Source organism: Melanostigma gelatinosum (genome assembly GCF_949748355.1).
Source record: "Melanostigma gelatinosum genome assembly, chromosome: 21".
NCBI classification, from domain to species: Eukaryota; Metazoa; Chordata; class Actinopteri; order Perciformes; family Zoarcidae; genus Melanostigma; species Melanostigma gelatinosum.
This window is the reverse complement of record NC_136654.1, coordinates 1,332,790-1,355,916: the sequence shown is the minus strand read 5'-3', so window position 1 is coordinate 1,355,916 and position 23,127 is coordinate 1,332,790. Positions and strand designations below refer to the sequence as shown.

The 23,127-nt window shown below is 38.9% G+C and overlaps 2 protein-coding genes across 4 annotated transcripts in view; one reads left to right on the top strand and one right to left on the bottom strand.

Moving 5' to 3' along the window:
* Positions 1-10,063, top strand: part of aatkb (apoptosis-associated tyrosine kinase b) — a gene marked incomplete at its 5' end in the record, with an annotated part of 53,354 nt that extends 43,291 nt beyond the window's left edge. For all 3 annotated transcript variants that reach the window (XM_079292960.1, XM_079292958.1, XM_079292959.1), the window contains 8 exons: positions 278-411; positions 854-938; positions 1,232-1,353; positions 1,560-1,709; positions 1,925-5,429; positions 6,270-6,399; positions 6,577-6,783; positions 7,232-10,063. In XM_079292960.1, the coding sequence (XP_079149086.1) occupies positions 278-411; positions 854-938; positions 1,232-1,353; positions 1,560-1,709; positions 1,925-5,429; positions 6,270-6,399; positions 6,577-6,783; positions 7,232-7,260 (4,362 nt within the window). In that variant the 3' untranslated portion in view covers positions 7,261-10,063. The remainder of the gene's footprint in view (positions 1-277; positions 412-853; positions 939-1,231; positions 1,354-1,559; positions 1,710-1,924; positions 5,430-6,269; positions 6,400-6,576; positions 6,784-7,231) is intronic.
* A 10,486-nt stretch (positions 10,064-20,549) lies between these two features.
* Positions 20,550-23,127, bottom strand: part of baiap2b (BAR/IMD domain containing adaptor protein 2b) — a 58,559-nt gene continuing 55,981 nt past the window's right edge. Inside the window, exon 14 of the mRNA XM_079293457.1 lies at positions 20,550-22,098. Within this exon, the coding sequence (XP_079149583.1) occupies positions 21,951-22,098 (148 nt within the window). The 3' untranslated portion in view covers positions 20,550-21,950. The remainder of the gene's footprint in view (positions 22,099-23,127) is intronic.

Genomic DNA, 23,127 nt, shown 5'->3' with positions numbered 1-23,127 from the left:
AACATAAGATGTTCAAATATACCCGAGGAGGAAAGTCAGTCATTGCAAGCTAATCATTTTTATTAATTATTAATAACTATTAGTAAGATGGAGGAGGACGAAGGCTCTGTCATGGAGACAAGCTTTGTCCAATTCCCTGAGATGTCTGTCCATCCCAAACATTTCAACACATATAAAACGAGACAGCACACATTAAGCACATTACAATGACAATACTGCCCTCCAGTGGCCAGAGGCTGTAACATATATATATATATATATTATCTACTGTGTCCAGGGGGATGTGAAGGGTTACCTCCGAAGCTGCAGGTCCTCAGAATCCATGACCCCAGAGCCCTTGATTCTTCAACGGATGGCCTGTGACATCGCCTCGGGACTCTTGCACATGCACAAACACAACTTCACGCACGGGTAGGAAGCTATTAGTCCAACAGAACACGCCAGGCCCGTGGCCCGTGTCTTTCATTGATCAGTAAACTCTGCCGTTTGCTTCCCGGTTGCTTCCTGGAACAATATCCTGGTGCTGCCTGAGTGCTCCTCACAGACTCCAGCATCAGTGATTTTGTTGCAGGCGGTGACCGTCATCTCCACAACAGCTCAAGCCTCCATCCCGTCGACATGTCAGCACCATTTTCAGAGAGTGGCGGTTGATGTGATGTGTTTTAGAGATATGAGTGTTGAACTCGTCTAACTTTGAATTATTTCAGTTTGCAGTCAGTCAGTGTTTTGCATGAAGGGCTTCTCCAGTAAATAAATACATATGAGCATCCTGCAATGCTCTGCTCTTATTGTTTTTGTTTCTTAATAATGAAGATCTGTAACAGCTGTTCCCCCCCCCCCCCCCCCCCCCCAGTGACCTGGCTTTGAGGAACTGCTTGCTGACTGCTGATGTCACAGTGAAGATTGGAGATTATGGTCTCGCCCAGAACAAGTACAAGGTCTGTTTATCACAAAAAAACATGCAAACAGTAAGAAATGTAAAAAGTATGATTTTAACTTTTAGAAGTATTTGGGGAAAATAAATGGATGACAGAAAAAGTGAAGGTTGTGGAGTTTCTGTAGACATCGTCAAGCAAGTAATAACCAACAAACAGTGTATGAGTGCATTCATCAATTAATGAAGAGAGTAAGCTGAAGGAGAACTGATTATTATTTTTATGCTTTTTTGTGTTTTTACGGTCATGAAGTTTGAAAGGTGTGATTGTCTTCTGTCTCTTTGTCGTCCTGTCAGGATGATTACTACCTGACATCAGATCAGATGTGCGTGCCGCTGCGCTGGATTGCTCCAGAGCTGGTGGATGAGCTGCACGGAAACCTGCTGGTGGCTGACCAGACCCAACACAGCAACATGTGGTAGGACACACACACACACACACACACACACACACACACGTCTATAGTGACAAAGCCCTGACTGTGAATGAAAACATGAAGGAAGCAAGATAACCAAACATTGTTTAGCGACTAGCTTAAGTATTAATACATAGGTGGGGATGACTTGTTGTGATTGCTGTTTTTATGGTTCATCATCACATCATCCATGACATGCTGTGTCTCAGGTCTCTGGGCGTGACGATCTGGGAGCTGTTCGAGTTGGGCAACCAGCCCTACAGACACTACTCTGACAGACAAGTACTGACCTACGCTGTGAGGGAGCAGCAGCTGCGACTGCCCAAACCGCTGCTCAAAGTGCCGCTGGCCGAGCGCTGGTGAGACTCAAACCCAACCACATTTAGAAACATCTTTAAAATATTGAACTGTTGATGTTTTTTTCAGGACATGTGCAAAACATGGCGCAACATAATACTCTGAGAAACACAGTTCAATTACTTTTCTTCTGCAGATTCTAATCATCATGCAAATTCTGTTATAGCACCAGAATGGCAATGACTATTTCTCTTTTTCTCATGCTTGTGCTCCTCAGGTATGAGGTGATGCAGTTCTGCTGGCTCCAGCCTGAGCAGAGACCCAATGCAGAGGAAGTCCACTTACTGCTCAGCTACCTGTGTGCCAAGGGGGCCAGCGAGGTCGAAGAGGACTTTGAGAGGCGATGGAAATCCCTGCGTCCCAATACTGTATTCAACATCCACCGTGGTGCCTCGGCAATGTCCCGAGACCACCCCTCATCAACCTCCTCCTCTTTTCCCCTCCTTGAGCAATTTTCGGCTGGTGATGGCTACCACTCGGAGTCCGGGGATGATATACTTACGGTCACAGAGACCAGCCATGGCCTGAACTTTGAGTACAAGTGGGAGCAAGCCAGAGCAGACCAGTCGTACAGAGCCCCGGACTCCTCTAGTACCCTGGATCGGGTCAACCATCATCACCAGGAAGCGTTTTACCCACCTGGAGGCATCGTGGGAGGCTGCCCCATGGAGAGTCTCAGCCACGGACTTTCTCCTTCTTTCTACCAATCTAAACATCTCCACGCTCCAGGCATACTTCCTGTCCTCAGTGCCCACAGCCCCTCAGTAAGCAGTGAATACTACATCCGCATCGAAGAGCCAGTAGACTGTAACATCGATCTGGACTACACCATGTGCTCCTACAGCCCAGACTACCAAGGCAGCAACGGGAGCTTTCTGACTGGGAGCGCCGACTCAGGCGAGTGCATGGCCTGCCCGTCACAGACCAAGAACACGGGTCCTTTTTGGTCAGCAGACATCCATAAGTCAGATATGTACGACTCCAACGACTCAAGTCCTGCTATCTCCCTGACAATGGAGCCCCTTTTAGGGCAAGTGTTGGACAATAGCCCACTGCGACCCTGGGAGTCCAGTCACTATGTGTCCTACAAAGACAGAGACGGGGGTTACTACTATGAGCACTCGCCCCCTTTGGGAATGGATCACTATCTGACTGGACGTGACTCCTCCAGTGAGCGTCATCAGGAGAGCTGGGGCTCAAGGAGCCTGCGTCAGGCCTTGGGCGAGTTGGATAACCCACTCGGCATAACCCCCGCCGTGAACAGTACACCTCAACAGGCCTACAGGGACGCATACATGGACGCAAGTCAGACCTCCATCATAGGAAAGAACGTGACGGGGGGCTACTACGACATGATGGGCTCCCTGAGGAAGACCATGCCCGGCCACACCAGGCAGAACAGCCACTCTGTCAGCATTAACATGGAGACAGAGGGGGCGCTCTTCATCGGGCACAGAGACAGCGATACAGAGGAGGAGGAAGAAGAGGACATATTTGTTGAGAGGCACACCTGCAACACTTGGCCTTCGAAACACCGCCACAGCAGCGTGGGTCACCACAGACGCGCTAGCCACAGCTGCAGACAGGATGCCTACGTGGATTTCCACTACACAATGCCAAGTACAGACATTGAAGACTCCTGGCCGGAGGAGCACAGCCTGGCCTTCCACTCTCTCCCCAAACCCGTTGGCTATCTCGAGCCCCACCAGGCCAAAGACAACAGTGCATGCCTTAGTCTGAGTGAACATCGTGCAATGGTGCCCTCAGACAACTGCAGCGCCTACGTCCACCTGTGCCATGAGGGCGAGACTCAGGTGCCGGCATCTGGAGATTGCTGCCACTCGCACTTTGTTGACCCGCTCACAGGCTTGCTAGTCAGAAACAACAGCTACAGTCACAGCAGCTACATCAGCGATAAGGCCATTGACACCTCAAGCAATGACGAGATGATCAATCTATCACCGGCTCCAGGGGGTCCCATTGAGGCCAAACCTTCTTTGATGACGACCGAAGACAGTAGAGAGCAATATGTTGACCTTACAACTGATAAAGCTCTCTTCAAAGACAAGAGGGACGATGTCATCAAAGAAAATCTAATCATGCAAAAGCCGGCAGAGCCTGAGATAGAAGAGGTGACCCTGACAATGACTGCAACCACTCCGCCTCCTGATGACAACATGCACGTGATGGTGGCCCTCACAGATCCGCAGTCTGAGTTGAGTCACACCGGCGACAGCGGTGTTGACCGAGAGGGCTCCAGCGTCAGCCTCACCGACATCCTCGACTGCAGTGACGAGGACGACATCACAGATGACATCACCGACGTTACCTCAGGCATCTTTGCAGACGAGTCCAGCGAGCTGAACGCCTCTCCTGCCTTCAAGTCGCTCCAGAAGCAGGTAGGAACTCCCGATTCCATGGATTCCATGGACCTGCCCTCTGCAGCTGGGTCTTGTGAAGGCTTCAGCCCCGCGTCCTCCCACCCTTCCAGCTCACCTAAAGCTATGGACAGTGGATACGACACAGAAAATAATGAGAGCCCCGAGTTTGTCCCCAAAGAGCCTCATGAACCCCGTGAACAACCTCTGGGAAATCCTACCCTTCATGCGAGCCTGGAGGAGGACAAGGAGCTGGAGGAGCAGGAAGTGGAGGGTGAAGTAGAGCGAGAGGCTGAAGATGTGGCCTTGGGAGCCTCACAGACCGGCGACCACAGTCTTCTACCACTCAGCGATAAGACTCCATACAGAGACTCTGCCTACTTTTCAGACTATGAGAATGAAAGGCAGTCCAGGGATGAAGGGGACGAACTGTCAGAGAGACTGAGAGATGAAGAAAATGTTGAAACGGATCAACGCATGGGACAAAAGAAGGGCGAGAAAAGGAAGAATGAGGAGGAGGAAGAGCTAAATGACACCGTAGTGAACAAAGACATGAAACACAAATCAACAGGACGAACAGAGTCCTCATCTCCAGTAGAGACGGATGCATATCTGACTGAAGAGCGTGACCAGGATGAGGTGCTGGGGCTGCATGTGGAGCCCTCTGACACCACTTCAATAGCAGAGGGCGGGCTGGATGAATGGCCATCTCAGGAAGAGAGCTCGTCCCTTGGAGACTGGGCCGCAGAGGTGGTGGGGGCCATGGAAGAAGCCCTCGGTGCCCTGAATGGAGACTGTACCTCCAACGTCAAGGTAGAGGAGGAGGAGGAGGACGCAGAAGACTCTGTTCAGTATTTAGAAACAACAGAAGAGCCAGAGATCAAGATCATTCAAAACAGACCTTCAGGGATACCCGGTGAAATCCTGCACACTTTACCCAAAGATGAGGTGGCTTTGCAGCACACGGCAAGCACCAGGCGCTTTTCTTCGTCCTCTCCTCCCCCTCCTTCCACCCCTCCCCCTCCGCTGATTGCGACGGATGGCCGAGGGTCTCCGGCCATCGGGGAAGAGGAGGACGAGGAGGACGGCGACAGCGATGACAGCGACGAGTCGGACGAGGAGCTGCGAATCTACAGCGTGCAGGAGCAGAGCGGCGGGGAGGAGAGCGATGACGAGTGCTACCCGGTGCCCGTCGTGCTGAGTGACAGCAGCGAAGACCACAACCTGCGCAGCCTCCTGAAGATGCCGACCCTGCTTACAGCAGAGAACCTGGAGGAGGAGCTCCAATGCAAGAAGAAGACCGTGTCTTTTTTTGACGATGTCACCATCTACCTGTTCGATCAGGTGAGTGGCAGAAAGGGTACACTCAAACGGTTGAATTAGTTCGTTTACACGTCAAACCTGCATCAATCAATGTTCTTTATATTAACAGTAATTTGAGTCGTGCTGCACCTGAATCCTGATTTGGCCGTTCAATACAAAGACACAACTTTTTGGTCCTTTTGTTTTTGCGTTTATGATTAAATTGTTTGTTCGAGCACAATGCTTTTCAAAGATCGAGCCTTTTAAAAAACAAACAACGGATGATTCAACTCACTGACTTTTAAGTGTTTATAAATAAACGTGAGAACAGACTTCTCTTAACTCAACTCTTTATTCCAAGCTGCCCCACAGTCCAGACCCCTTCCCGGGTTACCCTGCTTCGCCCCCATTCCCCTGGGTCCTAAGTCCCCCATGTACAGCTTCCCATAACATCTATGTGACAAGTATTGATAACAAATACCACAAGGGGCAACCCTACATTTCAGTTAGCATGTGGCTTAGTGTAATTACTGTCATTACGCAGCGCTGAAGAGCTTTTCAGAACAACAAATACTTTCAGTAACCCGCGCTACACTGTCTGTAGACAACGTTACAGAGAAGCTGGTGGGTGAACATACTGTATTTGAGCACCAAGAAGGTAAAAACTGGTTGTTGTTCTCAGAAGTTAGTGAACATTTAACTTGCATTCATCAGGTGGGCTATAGACTCAGAAGTGATGCTCGTTTTGCAGTAAGAATCTTGCTAATACGTTCGCTGTGATAGTCTTTGAAGCAGGCACGTTGGAGTGGCAGTGAGTCCGTCAGCTGTCATTGATCTGAAGCCCATCGAACTGTTTCTTCTGCTTATCTTCTCTGTCGCTAGGAAAGCCCAACTAAAGAGCTGGCCGAGCATGGCTTCCCTCCCGGAGCGGAGGGTCAGAGGTCACGCAGCAAATCCCAAGAACGGCTCAATGCCTCAGATGACTCTTCAGATGGGAACATCTCAGAGGAGAGTAAGTAGAACAATGCACTCCTTCATGTCGCTACAGTGATGCAAATACAGAGAGGATCAATCTGTTCTTCAGCATCAAGACAACTCATTGAGTTGGCAAATATTCAATTCTTCAATAAAAGACAAGATCTAAATATCTAAATAAATACTTAAATATCTTATTGTGGTCTGCTCTCAGGTGCAGGATATGAGTGGGAGGACGACTTCCCCCTGCTCCCTCTGCCAACATCCTCAGTGGCGTCTGACTCCCCTCCCCCCCGCTTCATCCCCAAAGCTCCGGACCCCAAACCAGTCGCACAGTTCTCCCGCTTCACTGTCTCCCCCTCCAGCGTGTCTCGCTTCTCCATCACTCACATCTCCGACTCTGACATGGACTCCGCAGGAGGTGGGTCGCGTCATCGTTCCTCATAACAGACGGGATTGTTTTAAATATGATGTGACTTTTGACTGATTTGACTCTCACACATAACAAATGTTTAGTTCTCTGAGACTGAGATGAACATGGTTCCTTTGAGGTTTAATTTGAAGCCTTTGACTTTTGGAGTAACTGTAATCTAAAGCTAGATGAATGAATCATGTGCATGTTTCAGCTAACATGGTTTTTAAAAACCTTCTTTATCTTGTGTTAGACTTGATCCCAGTTTTACAAACTGGCCCATTAAAGATGTAGTTGTTTGCTACGACTGATCTACAGTAAAACCTACGTACCGTGCTGATTAGTTAATAAAGTTTCTGGCCAAATTTCATAGAACTCTGCCAACATCGTGGAGGAGCCAGATGCCTCGAGGCCCTTGTGTTCGTTGATCGTCTGTTCCTCCTTCTGTCTTTTGCAGGAAGCAGCGAGGATGGGGACAAAGAATAAGGAGCCGTGGATACTTACTGCCTCTCCGTGACCAACACTTGGCCTGCTAGCATGACTTCTACTTTATCTTTTAACGTCAGGTTTTAGAAACACAGGACAGTGCCTCTTATCGCCCGTCGACACTTTGAAAGGTCTGTCTTACTGACCTGAGCTGTTTAGAGTACTGAAAAGAGAATGGTTAATATATACACTTTACAGAATATTAATATATACTGTATGTATGATGTACATAATCTGTGAAAGCGGGGGAACTTTGAACGGTGCATATTTTTCAGATCAAAGAGACACAAAGGAAGGACAGACCTTTGAAAAACATCTCATTTTCCACCTCTTTCTCCTCTTAATGTATGACGGGAAGCATTCCTGAGAGTGGAACCACGTTAAAGACGTCATCAGAGGATCGGCTCGTTGAAGGAGCCTGCACAGCTCCACAGACTGTGTGCTTTGTAGGAAACTGCTTAACTTGTCTTAATAACTATCAACGAGAATCCTTTAGGTATCACAAGTAATATATTGTTAATATTTGACTTCATCCAGAGACAAAGGACATGCGAGCGTGAAAGAAGGAAAGGGAATTCCCATGGCTCACGTTTGGTTGCAGAATGTTTTGTTTGTGTGGAAACAGCTGATTGAACCTGGACAATGTGATATTTTGTGACTCTTTCTTTTGTATCAGGACCACTACTGTACTGTTTTACATGAATACGTGGCTCATTCTCTCTACCAAACTGAGTGCCAGCACCGCCATCACGACCAATCCCTCTTTGTTGTAAACATCCGGCACAACATTGTCACTACAGTGACAGGAAGTCCTGTCAGATGTAATGCTTGTTGAAGGCTGAACAGGTTGTTCAATTGAAGCAATGCATGGTTTCACGTATCTATAGGAATCTATTGCTTCGAGACATAAAGGGGCCGTTGTGTGTTGTTTTGGAGCAGAGACAGGGAAATCCCTCCCATGTCTGGACTGCTACATAGAGACACGAGTTCTCTAATAACGACATGGGCCGATACGGGCGGGCAATGTGGATGCAGTCTTCATCACAATATAGATAATATTGTATCCTGATAGTGGACACATCATTATCAAATAACACCTGGCAAATCACGGTTCGTCATCACATTGATGCACAGATCCGGATGCAGTAATACTCGTATTTATTTGCAGCAATATTGACAAAGGCCTAATACGAGCAGAGGTATCAGAGGGACAGATACCCTGGTTCATATCATCATATTGCCCAACCCTATCGGCCAATGTTTCAAAAGACAAACATGCACAACAGTATTTAAAAGGCTGTTGACTTATATGTTTGCCTGCTCATGAGTCTGAACATACATCCAGTGTTGCTCAGCTTCTGCTCAGCTTCTGCTCAGCTTCTGCTCAGCTTCTGCTCAGCTTCTGCTCAGCTTCTGCTCAGCTTCTGCTCAGCTTCTGCTCAGCTTCTGCTCAGCTTCTGCTCAGCTCCTGCTCAGCTCCTGCTCAGCTCCTGCTCAGCTCCTGCTCAGCTCCTGCTCAGCTCCTGCTCAGCTCCTGCTCAGCTCCTGCTCAGCTCCTGCTCAGCTCCTGCTCAGCTCCTGCTCAGCTCCTGCTCAGCTTCTGTGTTATGTTTGGGAGAGAAATGAGGACAGCTGTCTGGCTTTACGGTGACTGTCACTCGCTGTATATTGGCTCCACTGAGCTTCATTTCATCCGTTTTGTGCGATGATGCCGGTATTAAGCTGAACCGAAGAACCTTTTCTGGTTCTTCTAACTCCTTATCATTCGGGTTAAAACAAGAAGACAGATCTGAGCGTCACGTTGAACCGCTAACAGAATGAGATTCAACAGCACTTGAAAGCTGAAATATAAAAAAAACAAATCAATTCAGTGTTGAAGGGCAATCGAGGGCTGACGCCATGATCATGAGCTGTTGCTTTGCTCTCTGTGTGTGTAGATGTGAGGGCGGTTGATGAGCTGCTGCTTGCCTCCTTTCAAATATTCTGTAACAGTTAAGCACAGCACCATCTACACAGCTGTCCGTCATATTTTTGTATCTCGACAAGAATACTTTTAAGAGTATTGATGTACTGTACCTGTATAGGAGGGAAGGTTAAATGTCTCATGTTTGATTGTTGCCAAAGAGATGTTGTGTTGTTGATTCAGGGGCAACAGTCGCTGTTGTTTTTACCCCAAAATGGAGACGGAGAGGAGGAACGTTAAAGCAGCTCTGGCCTGGTCGTAAAATGAATCACAAAGGTTTTGGTTTGCGATACTGTCGGTAACATGTGCCCCCCCCCCCCACACTGACCTGGTCACATCATTACTTTCTGTACCTTCTATTAAATATAAATAAAGTCTGTTTTAGACATCGTAAGATATCTACTGATGTTTTTATTTTAACAAAGATCATTTTGTGCTCACACATGGAGAGAACAGCGTTCACTCTGGCGTCTTTTATGTGGTTTAGTTTTGTCTTAATTTATTTATTCTTGACGTTTTAAGGAAAATCACTTACAAACAAAAGATTGGAAAGTGGTGGAAACATTTGATTTGTGTTTGTAAATCTAGCTTCAGACTGGGATCAGATTCCAATGTGAGCCGACAATGAGAGCCCGAAGAGTCTTCCATCAACTAAAAAAGTAAAAGATTAAGATTATTGTTGGTGCCGTCAGGTGGAGGCAAGAATGTATGACTTTGATCACCTGATCTGACAGCAAAGACGTGTTTGATCACAGCATTACATAAAAGATGTAAAATACAATGTGGGTAAATACCGAACTCTTCATTTTCGAAATGAAATAAAAAAAATATGCTATCAAACATGCTTTTTCCGATTCTATACTGTACTGTAGACTACTGTGGTTAAGTGGGGAGCAGGCTCGTCCTTCAGTTAGAGGATCGGTGGTTCAATACCCACTTGACCCAAACATTGCTCCCGTAGCTGTGCCTATATGCACGTTGATGCTATACTGTGACTTTTTATTACATGTTTCGACATGCTATACTATGACTTTTTATTACATGTTTCGACACGCTATACTATGACATTTTTCGACATGCTATACTTTGACTTTTTCGACACGCTATACTATGACATTTTTCGACATGCTATACTATGACATTTTTCGACATGCTATACTATGACATTTTTCGACATGCTATACTATGACATTTTTCGACATGCTATACTATGACATTTTTCGACATGCTATACTATGACTTTTTTCGACATGCTATACTATGACATTTTTCGACATGCTATACTATGACTTTTTTCGACATGCTATACTATGACTTTTTATGACATTTTTCGACATGCTATACTTTGACTTTTTCGACACGCTATACTATGACATTTTTCGACATGCTATACTATTACATGTTTCGACATGCTATACTATGACTTTTTATGACATCTTTCGACATGCTATACTATGACTTTTTATGACATTTTTCGACATGCTATACTATGACTTTTTATGACATTTTTCGACATGCTATACTTTGACATTTTTCGACATGCTATACTATGACATTTTTCGACATGCTATACTATTACATGTTTCGACATGCTATACTATGACTTTTTATGACATCTTTCGACATGCTATACTATGACTTTTTATTACATTTTTATCAACACGCTATACTATGACTTTTTATTATATTTTTCGACATGCTATACTATGACATCTTTCGACATGCTATACTATGACTTTTTATGACATTTTTCGACATGCTATACTTTGACATTTTTCGACATGCTATACTATGACATTTTTCGACATGCTATACTTTGCCATTTTTCGACATGCTATACTTTGCCATTTTTCGACATGCTATACTTTGACATTTTTCGACATGCTATACTTTGACATTTTTCGACATGCTATACTTTGACATTTTTCGACATGCTATACTTTGACATTTTTCGACATGCTATACTATGACTTTTTATCACTTTTTTTCGACATGCTATACTATGACTTTTTATTACATGTTTCGACATGCTATACTATGACATTTTTCGACATGCTATACTATGACTTTTTATGACATTTTTCGACATGCTATACTATGACTTTTTATTACATGTTTCGACATGCTATACTATGACATTTTTCGACATGCTATACTATGACTTTTTATGACATTTTTCGACATGCTATACTTTGACTTTTTCGACACGCTATACTATGACATTTTTCGACATGCTATACTATTACATGTTTCGACATGCTATACTATGACTTTTTATTACATTTTTCGACATGCTATACTATGACTTTTTATGACATTTTTCGACATGCTATACTATGACTTTTTATGACATTTTTCGACATGCTATACTTTGACATTTTTCGACATGCTATACTATGACATTTTTCGACACGCTATACTATGACTTTTTATCACTTTTTTTCGACATGCTATACTATGACTTTTTATGACATTTTTCGACATGCTATACTATGACATTTTTCGACATGCTATACTATGACTTTTTATGACATTTTTCGACATGCTATACTATGACATTTTTCGACACGCTATACTATGACTTTTTATGACATTTTTCGACATGCTATACTATGACTTTTTATGACATTTTTCGACACGCTATACTATGACTTTTTATCACTTTTTTTCGACATGCTATACTATGACTTTTTATTACATGTTTCGACATGCTATACTATGACATTTTTCGACATGCTATACTATGACTTTTTATGACATTTTTCGACATGCTATACTATGACTTTTTATGACATTTTTCGACACGCTATACTATGACTTTTTATCACTTTTTTTCGACATGCTATACTATGACTTTTTATTACATGTTTCGACATGCTATACTATGACTTTTTATTACATGTTTCGACATGCTATACTATGACATTTTTCGACATGCTATACTATGACTTTTTATGACATTTTTCGACATGCTATACTATGACTTTTTATGACATTTTTCGACATGCTATACTTTGACATTTTTCGACATGCTATACTATGACTTTTTATGACATTTTTCGACACGCTATACTATCACTTTTTATCACTTTTTTTCGACATGCTATACTTTGCCATTTTTCGACATGCTATACTTTGCCATTTTTCGACATGCTATACTTTGACATTTTTCGACATGCTATACTTTGACATTTTTCGACATGCTATACTTTGACATTTTTCGACATGCTATACTTTGACATTTTTCGACATGCTATACTATGACTTTTTATCACTTTTTTTCGACATGCTATACTATGACTTTTTATTACATGTTTCGACATGCTATACTATGACATTTTTCGACATGCTATACTATGACTTTTTATGACATTTTTCGACATGCTATACTATGACTTTTTATTACATGTTTCGACATGCTATACTATGACATTTTTCGACATGCTATACTATGACTTTTTATGACATTTTTCGACATGCTATACTTTGACTTTTTCGACACGCTATACTATGACATTTTTCGACATGCTATACTATTACATGTTTCGACATGCTATACTATGACTTTTTATTACATTTTTCGACATGCTATACTATGACTTTTTATGACATTTTTCGACATGCTATACTATGACTTTTTATGACATTTTTCGACACGCTATACTATGACTTTTTATCACTTTTTTTCGACATGCTATACTATGACTTTTTATTACATGTTTCGACATGCTATACTATGACATTTTTCGACATGCTATACTATGACTTTTTATGACATTTTTCGACATGCTATACTATGACTTTTTATGACATTTTTCGACACGCTATACTATGACTTTTTATCACTTTTTTTCGACATGCTATACTATGACTTTTTATTACATGTTTCGACATGCTATACTATGACTTTTTATTACATGTTTCGACATGCTATACTTTGACATTTTTCGACATGCTATACTATGACTTTTTATGACATTTTTCGACACGCTATACTATCACTTTTTATCACTTTTTTTCGACATGCTATACTATGACTTTTTATTACATGTTTCGACATGCTATACTATGACTTTTTATTACATGTTTCGACATGCTATACTATGACTTTTTATGACATTTTTCGACACGCTATACTATCACTTTTTATCACTTTTTTTCGACATGCTATACTATGACTTTTTATTACATTTTTCGACATGCTATACTATGACTTTTTATGACATTTTTCGACATGCTATACTATGACTTTTTATGACATTTTTCGACATGCTATACTATGACATTTTTCGACATGCTATACTTTGCCATTTTTCGACATGCTATACTTTGACATTTTTCGACATGCTATACTTTGACATTTTTCGACATGCTATACATTGACATTTTTCAACATGCTATACTTTGACATTTTTCGACATGCTATACTTTGACATTTTTCGACATGCTATACTTTGACATTTTTCGACACGCTATACTATGACTTTTTATTACATGTTTCGACATGCTATACTATGACATTTTATTACATGTTTCGACATGCTATACTATGACATTTTTCGACATGCTATACTATGACTTTTTATGACATTTTTCGACATGCTATACTATGACTTTTTATTACATGTTTCGACATGCTATACTATGACATTTTTCGACATGCTATACTATGACATTTTATGACATTTTTCGACATGCTATACTATGACTTTTTATGACATTTTTCGACATGCTATACTATGACTTTTTATGACATTTTTCGACATGCTATACTATGACATTTTTCGACATGCTATACTATGACATTTTTCGACATGCTATACTATGACTTTTTATGACATTTTTCGACATGCTATACTATGACATTTTTCGACATGCTATACTATGACATTTTTCGACATGCTATACTATGACTTTTTATTACATGTTTCGACATGCTATACTATTACATTTTTCGACATGCTATACTATGACATTTTTCGACATGCTATACTATGACTTTTTATCACTTTTTTTCGACATGCTATACTATGACTTTTTATTACATGTTTCAACATGCTATACTATGACTTTTTTCGACATGCTATACTATGACTTTTTATTACATTTTTATCAACACGCTATACTATGACTTTTTATTATATTTTTCGACATGCTATACTATGACATTTTTCGACATGCTATACTATGATTTTTTATTACATGTTTCGACATGCTATACTATGACATTTTTCGACATGCTATACTATGACATTTTTCGACATGCTATACTATGACTTTTTTCGACATGCTATACTATGACATTTTTCGACATGCTATACTATGACATTTTTCGACATGCTATACTATGATTTTTTATTACATTTTTCGACAGGCTATACTATGTCATTTTTCGACATGCTATACAGTGATTTTTTATTACATTTTTCGACACGCTATACAGTGACTTTTTATTACATTTTTCGACATGCTATACTATGACATTTTTCGACATGCTATACTATGATTTTTTATTACATTTTTCGACATGCTATACTTTGACTTTTTTCGACACGCTATACTATGACATTTTTCGACATGCTATACAGTGATTTTTTATTACATTTTTCGACACGCTATACTATGATTTTTTATTACATTTTTCGACATGCTATACTATGACTTTTTATTACATTTTTCGACATGCTATACTATGACTTTTTAATAAATTTTTCGACATGCTATACTTTGACTTTTTATTGCATTTTTCGACATGCTATACTATGACATTTTATTACATTTTTCGACATGCTATACTATGACATTTTTCGACATGCTATACTTTGACTTTTTTCGACACGCTATACTATGACATTTTATTACATTTTTCGACATGCTATACTATGACATTTTTCGACATGCTATACTATGACTTTTTATTACATGTTTCGACATGCTATACTATGACATTTTTCGACATGCTATACTATGACTTTTTATGACATTTTTCGACATGCTATACTATGACTTTTTATGACATTTTTCGACATGCTATACTTTGACATTTTTCGACACGCTATACTATCACTTTTTATCACTTTTTTTCGACATGCTATACTATGACTTTTTATTACATGTTTCGACATGCTATACTATGACTTTTTATTACATGTTTCGACATGCTATACTATGACTTTTTATGACATTTTTCGACACGCTATACTATCACTTTTTATCACTTTTTTTCGACATGCTATACTATGACTTTTTATTACATTTTTCGACATGCTATACTATGACTTTTTATGACATTTTTCGACATGCTATACTATGACTTTTTATGACATTTTTCGACATGCTATACTATGACATTTTTCGACATGCTATACTTTGCCATTTTTCGACATGCTATACTTTGACATTTTTCGACATGCTATACTTTGACATTTTTCGACATGCTATACTTTGACATTTTTCGACATGCTATACTTTGACATTTTTCGACATGCTATACTATGACTTTTTATCACTTTTTTTCGACATGCTATACTATGACTTTTTATTACATGTTTCGACATGCTATACTATGACATTTTTCGACATGCTATACTATGACTTTTTATGACATTTTTCGACATGCTATACTATGACTTTTTATTACATGTTTCGACATGCTATACTATGACATTTTTCGACATGCTATACTATGACTTTTTATGACATTTTTCGACATGCTATACTATGACTTTTTATGACATTTTTCGACATGCTATACTATGACTTTTTATGACATTTTTCGACATGCTATACTATGACATTTTTCGACATGCTATACTATGACATTTTTCGACATGCTATACTATGACTTTTTTCGACATGCTATACTATGACTTTTTATTACATGTTTCGACATGCTATACTATTACATTTTTCGACATGCTATACTATGACATTTTTCGACATGCTATACTATGACTTTTTATCACTTTTTTTCGACATGCTATACTATGACTTTTTATTACATGTTTCGACATGCTATACTATGACATTTTTCGACATGCTATACTATGACTTTTTTCGACATGCTATACTATGACTTTTTATTACATTTTTATCAACACGCTATACTATGACTTTTTATTATATTTTTCGACATGCTATACTATGACATTTTTCGACATGCTATACTATGATTTTTTATTACATGTTTCGACATGCTATACTATGACATTTTTCGACATGCTATACTATGACATTTTTCGACATGCTATACTATGACATTTTTCGACATGCTATACTATGACTTTTTTCGACATGCTATACTATGACATTTTTCGACATGCTATGCTATGATTTTTTATTACATTTTTCGACATGCTATACTATGATTTTTTATTACATGTTTCGACATGCTATACTATGACATTTTTCGACATGCTATACTATGACATTTTTCGACATGCTATACTATGACATTTTTCGACATGCTATACTATGACATTTTTCGACATGCTATACTATGACTTTTTTCGACATGCTATACTATGACATTTTTCGACATGCTATACTATGATTTTTTATTACATTTTTCGACATGCTATACTATGACTTTTTATTACATTTTTCGACATGCTATACTATGACATTTTTCGACATGCTATACTATGTCATTTTTCGACATGCTATACAGTGATTTTTTATTACATTTTTCGACACGCTATACAGTGACTTTTTATTACATTTTTCGACATGCTATACTATGACATTTTTCGACATGCTATACTATGATTTTTTATTACATTTTTCGACATGCTATACTTTGACTTTTTTCGACACGCTATACTATGACATTTTTCGACATGCTATACAGTGATTTTTTATTACATTTTTCGACACGCTATACTATGATTTTTTATTACATTTTTCGACATGCTATACTATGACTTTTTATTACATTTTTCGACACGCTATACTATGATTTTTTATTACATTTTTCGACACGCTATACTAGGACTTTTTATTACATTTTTCGACATGCTATACTATAACTTTTTATTACATTTTTCGACATGCTATACTATGACTTTTTATTGCATTTTTCGACACGCTATACTATGACTTTTTATTACATTTTTCGACATGCTATACTATGACTTTTTATTACATTTTTCAACATGCTATACTATGACTTTTTATTACATTTTTCGACATGCTATACTATGACTTTTTATTACATTTTTCGACATGCTATACTTTGACTTTTTATTACATTTTTCGACACGCTATACTCTGACTTTTTATTGCATTTTTCGACATGCTATACTATAACATTTTATTACATTTTTCGACACGCTATACTATGACTTTTTATTACATTTTTCGACACGCTATACTATGACTTTTTATTACATTTTTCGACACGCTATACTATGACTTTTTATTACATTTTTCGACATGCTATACTATGACTTTTTAATAAATTTTTCGACATGCTATACTTTGACTTTTTATTGCATTTTTCGACATGCTATACTATGACATTTTATTACATTTTTCGACATGCTATACTATGACATTTTTCGACATGCTATACTTTGACTTTTTTCGACACGCTATACTATGACATTTTTCGACATGCTATACTATGACTTTTTTGGACATGCTATACTATGACTTTTTATTACATTTTTATCAACACGCTATACTATGACTTTTTATTACTTTTTTTCGACATGCTATACTATGACATTTTTCGACATGCTATACTATGACTTTTTCGACATGCTATACTATGACTTTTTATTACATTTTTCGACACACTATACTATGACATTTTTCGACATGCTATACAGTGATTTTTTATTACATTTTTCGACACGCTATACAGTGACTTTTTATTACATTTTTCGACATGCTATACTATGACATTTTTCGACATGCTATACTATGACATTTTTCGACATGCTATACAGTGACTTTTTATTACATTTTTCGACATGCTATACTTTGACTTTTTTCGACACGCTATACTATGACATTTTTCGACATGCTATACAGTGATTTTTTATTACATTTTTCGACACGCTATACTATGATTTTTTATTACATTTTTCGACATGCTATACTATGACTTTTTATTACATTTTTCGACACGCTATACTAGGACTTTTTATTACATTTTTCGACATGCTATACTATAACTTTTTATTACATTTTTCGACATGCTATACTATGACTTTTTATTACATTTTTTCGACACGCTATACTATGACTTTTTATTACATTTTTCGACACGCTATACTATGACTTTTTATTACATTTTTCGACACGCTATACTATGACTTTTTATTACATTTTTCGACACGCTATACTATGACTTTTTATTACATTTTTCGACACGCTATACTATGACTTTTTATTACATTTTTCGACACGCTATACTATGACTTTTTATTACATTTTTCGACACGCTATACTATGACTTTTTATTACATTTTTCGACATGCTATACTATGACATTTTATTACATTTTTCGACACGCTATACTATGACTTTTTATTACATTTTTCGACATGCTATACTATGACTTTTTATTCCTTTTTTGACATGCTATACTATGACTTTTTATTACATTTTTCGACACGCTATACTATGACTTTTTATTACATATTTAGACATGCTATACTATGACTTTTTATTACATTTTTATCTACATGCTACACTATGATTTATTACTTTTATCGACATGCTATACTATGACTTTTTTCGACATGCTATACTGTGATTTTTTATGACTTTTTTCGACATGCTACACTGAATTTTTATTACATGTTTCGACATGCTATACTGTGACTTTTTATTACATGTTTCGACATGCTATACTATGACTTTTTATTACATGTTTCGACATGCTATACTGTGACTTTTTATTACATGTTTCGACATGCTATACTATGACTTTTTATTACATGTTTCGACATGCTATACTGTGACTTTTATTACATGTTTCGACATGCTATACTATGACTTTTTATTACATGTTTTGACATGCTATACTATGACTTTTATTACATGTTTCGACATGCTATACTATGACTTTTTATTACATGTTTCGACATGCTATACTGTGACTTTTTATTACATGTTTCGACATGCTATACTGTGACTTTTTATTACATGTTTCGACATGCTATACTGTGACTTTTATTACATGTTTCGACATGCTATACTATGACTTTTTATTACATGTTTCGACATGCTATACTGTGACTTTTTATTACATGTTTCGACATGCTATACTATGACTTTTTATTACATGTTTTGACATGCTATACTGTGACTTTTTATTACATGTTTCGACATGCTATACTATGACTTTTTATTACATGTTTCGACATGCTATACTGTGACTTTTTATTACATGTTTCGACATGCTATACTGTGACTTTTATTACATGTTTCGACATGCTATACTATGACTTTTTATTACATGTTTCGACATGCTATACTGTGACTTTTTATTACATGTTTCGACATGCTATACTATGACTTTTTATTACATGTTTTGACATGCTATACTGTGACTTTTTATTACATGTTTCGACATGCTATACTGTGACTTTTATTACATGTTTCGACATGCTATACTATGACTTTTTATTACATGTTTTGACATGCTATACTGTGACTTTTTATGACTTTATTCGACATGCTACACTGACTTTTTATTACATGTTTCGACATGCTATACTATGACTTTTTATTACATGTTTCGACATGCTATACTATGACTTTTTATTACATGTTTCGACATGCTATACTATGACTTTTTATTACATGTTTCGACATGCTATACTATGACTTTTTATTACATGTTTCGACATGCTATACTGTGACTTTTTATTACATGTTTCGACATGCTATACTATGACTTTTTATTACATGTTTCGACATGCTATACTGTGACTTTTTATGACTTTATTCGACATGCTACACTGACTTTTTATTACATGTTTCGACATGCTATACTATGACTTTTTATTACATGTTTCGACATGCTGTACTATGACTTTTTATGACTTTTTATCGACATGCTATACTCAGTACAACCCCTCTATGCTTTATGGGTATACAACTGTAAACACAGAAGTAAAAGATGAATAATATTGTTTGCTCCGTTAGGTGGAACAGCAACGTTGTGATCACCTTTACAGGTCACGCAAGTTGTCAAATAATTCAAGGCAAGAAAGTTAGTCTTTGATCATCTGATCTGACGCAGAAGACATCTTGAAAGACACAAATATCAGTCTGATCCCAGCGACACATACAAGACATCCAGCACAACGTGGGCAATTACTTGATTCTTTATTCTCAGAATTAAACTGAAAAACAGACACTGTGTTTCCCAACAAATCACATCATACATGTTTGACTGTCAGTCATATTTGTATTGCATTACTCTTCATGTTTTATAGGTTTTATCATTTGACCAGTTTGGAGATTTTGTTTCGTCTTTTTCTGCAAAACAAGTTTCAAAACATTTGTAAAATTGAAAGCATTACGCTGCCAACATATTAAATATGAAGCCCATTTTTTGAGTACATTAAAATCTTGATCAGTTCAGTTTTAAAAGAGTTTTACATTTTGAAAACATACTTTCAACTTCTCAAACCTTCGTCTTCATTTCATGAATTGTGAAGGGACTTCTTCACTCGATCGTTATTTCCACTAAAGGTTACACTCTTGAAACTCAGCAGTCTGTTTTAACCAGACAGATGAGCAGGGAGTGGAATTAAAGCAAAGGTTCACTTAAATTCTGAAAAGACACATCTGATTCACCTGTAGTGGTGTCTATGTGTTATCCAGGTTTAAAGATATACACCTCTGCCATTCAGTGTTCTTGTAACTCTAGACAATCCACAGAAAAGTGTTTTAATTGGGACTACGTCTTCAGAAGACTGTTGAGGACATTAGCACTGTTATAGCTATAATTAAAGAACACAGGATCTCCTGTGAGTAGACAATGAGTTGAGCATACAGTTCTATGAGTCGTGCTCACCGGTTTCGATGCGATCACTCAGCACAAATATATTTCACAGATGCTGCTGATGTTTGTCTATTTTCGGTCGATTCGTTTCTCTCAATCAGCGGCTGAAACATCTGACTCGTCGTACTGTAGATGATCCATCTCAGTCCCGACGGTGAGGAGAGTGGTAACAGGTGAGGCTGAAAGGTGAAACACCTGATGAGGTGTACAGCTTACCAACATCTGAGCCCTCCTGTTGACACGGCAGGGGGAAGAAGCTGTGTTGTAAAAGCACAGAGATGTCGTCGGGCGACTTCTCAGACCGGCTGCAGATCCCGAGTCCACAGAAGCCGCTCATCGTCCACCTTGTATGTTTTAAAGTCAAACGGCTCCACTGCTGTCCGACACCATTACCCATCAATGTGAGCTCGTCTTTACAGAATTACAACTCAGAGAAAAACAATCTGTGGCAAAGCTTCTAGCTTTCAATGTGCTTTCCTGCTAGAAGATCATTTATAAATCAATGCCAGCTGTTATTTACGTTGTATTATGTCTCAACTACGACAGAGATTCCTGTACGCGTGAATTGTTGCGGTGAACTTCATAATCATTTGTATAGAAGCACGATTATAATACTGCGGTTGAATCAGAGCTTTACAGCTGAGGCCAGAGGCAATTATGCAGCAGTGATCCGCCTGCAGCTGGTTGGAACTGAGGGCGAGCTCAGTACTCCGCCGAGGGAGTCGAGGCCTTCTCCACGGAGTCATCGTGAGCTTCATCAGGCAGGTCTTCCTCGACTTCCTCCTCCTCATCGTCAGAAAGGGGCGGTCTGGCCGGGGCCTCCACGGCCGGCTGGATGGGTGGATCATTGCTGGGAGGGAAAAAGACAATGCAGTGAAAAACGTGTTGCTTCTTTTTTTCAAAGGATTAATGTCCTGCAAATAAAGAATCATTCAAACGAAATAAAAGGTCAAAGAGGCACAGGATGAAACACATCGTTTCTTTGGCAAAATTAGTGACGTAAAAAGAAAAGCCTCATGAATCATGCTAAAACAAAGGTTGAGCATGATGCTGAAACATGCAACACCTTCTCTGAAATGTGCATTACGCCCCACAGGTCACATGACCTCTCACACACACAAATCAAGGAGATGGAACAAACCCAAAAGCAGCCGAACGTCACCCAAAGCCGACATGACAATGAAGCAGTTTTCTCTGATAATAGAAAAAGGAAATGTTTGCACGAGGACCCCGAGGACCCCGAGGACCCGAGGACCAGAGGTCAGTCACTTACGATGGGGTTCGGTCACTCAGAAGCAGGCGTAATCAGGCCCTGAGAGGCAGCATCTTCTCAAATACCAACAGACATAGTATATTCTACCATATAGGGAGATGTATAATTACTATAAACTGTGTGTTCTTACATTATGCATATTTCATTGCTATGAACACAATGTTAAAGGAGCACCTTGTGAGATTCATGATGTGAACAAAGCATGTTACTCTTAATGTTAATGTAATCTTAATGTTTGAGAGGACTGTGATCTTTAAAATGTCTCCAGTCTGAGGCAGCAGTCTGTTCTGTCCTCGCTGTGAAATCAACCTGTGACCGTCGGTGGAGAGTACAGTCACACATGTACTGAAGTACTGGACTCAGGTACAACTTGGAGATGCTGAGGTTAGTATTTTCTAATTTACATTTTACAAAAAGAGTTCCAAAAGCAGGAAAATTGTTTGACAACAACATCACGTATTCAGACATATTTTACGATTTACAGGTCAACAAACAAATAACTTTAAAGTGTGTGCTGTATGGGTCATTTATTTAGCTTCTTTAAAGTTCAAGTGCATGTTTCTTCCTGGTTTATAGATATTTTATAACTTTTAATGCCAGACTATA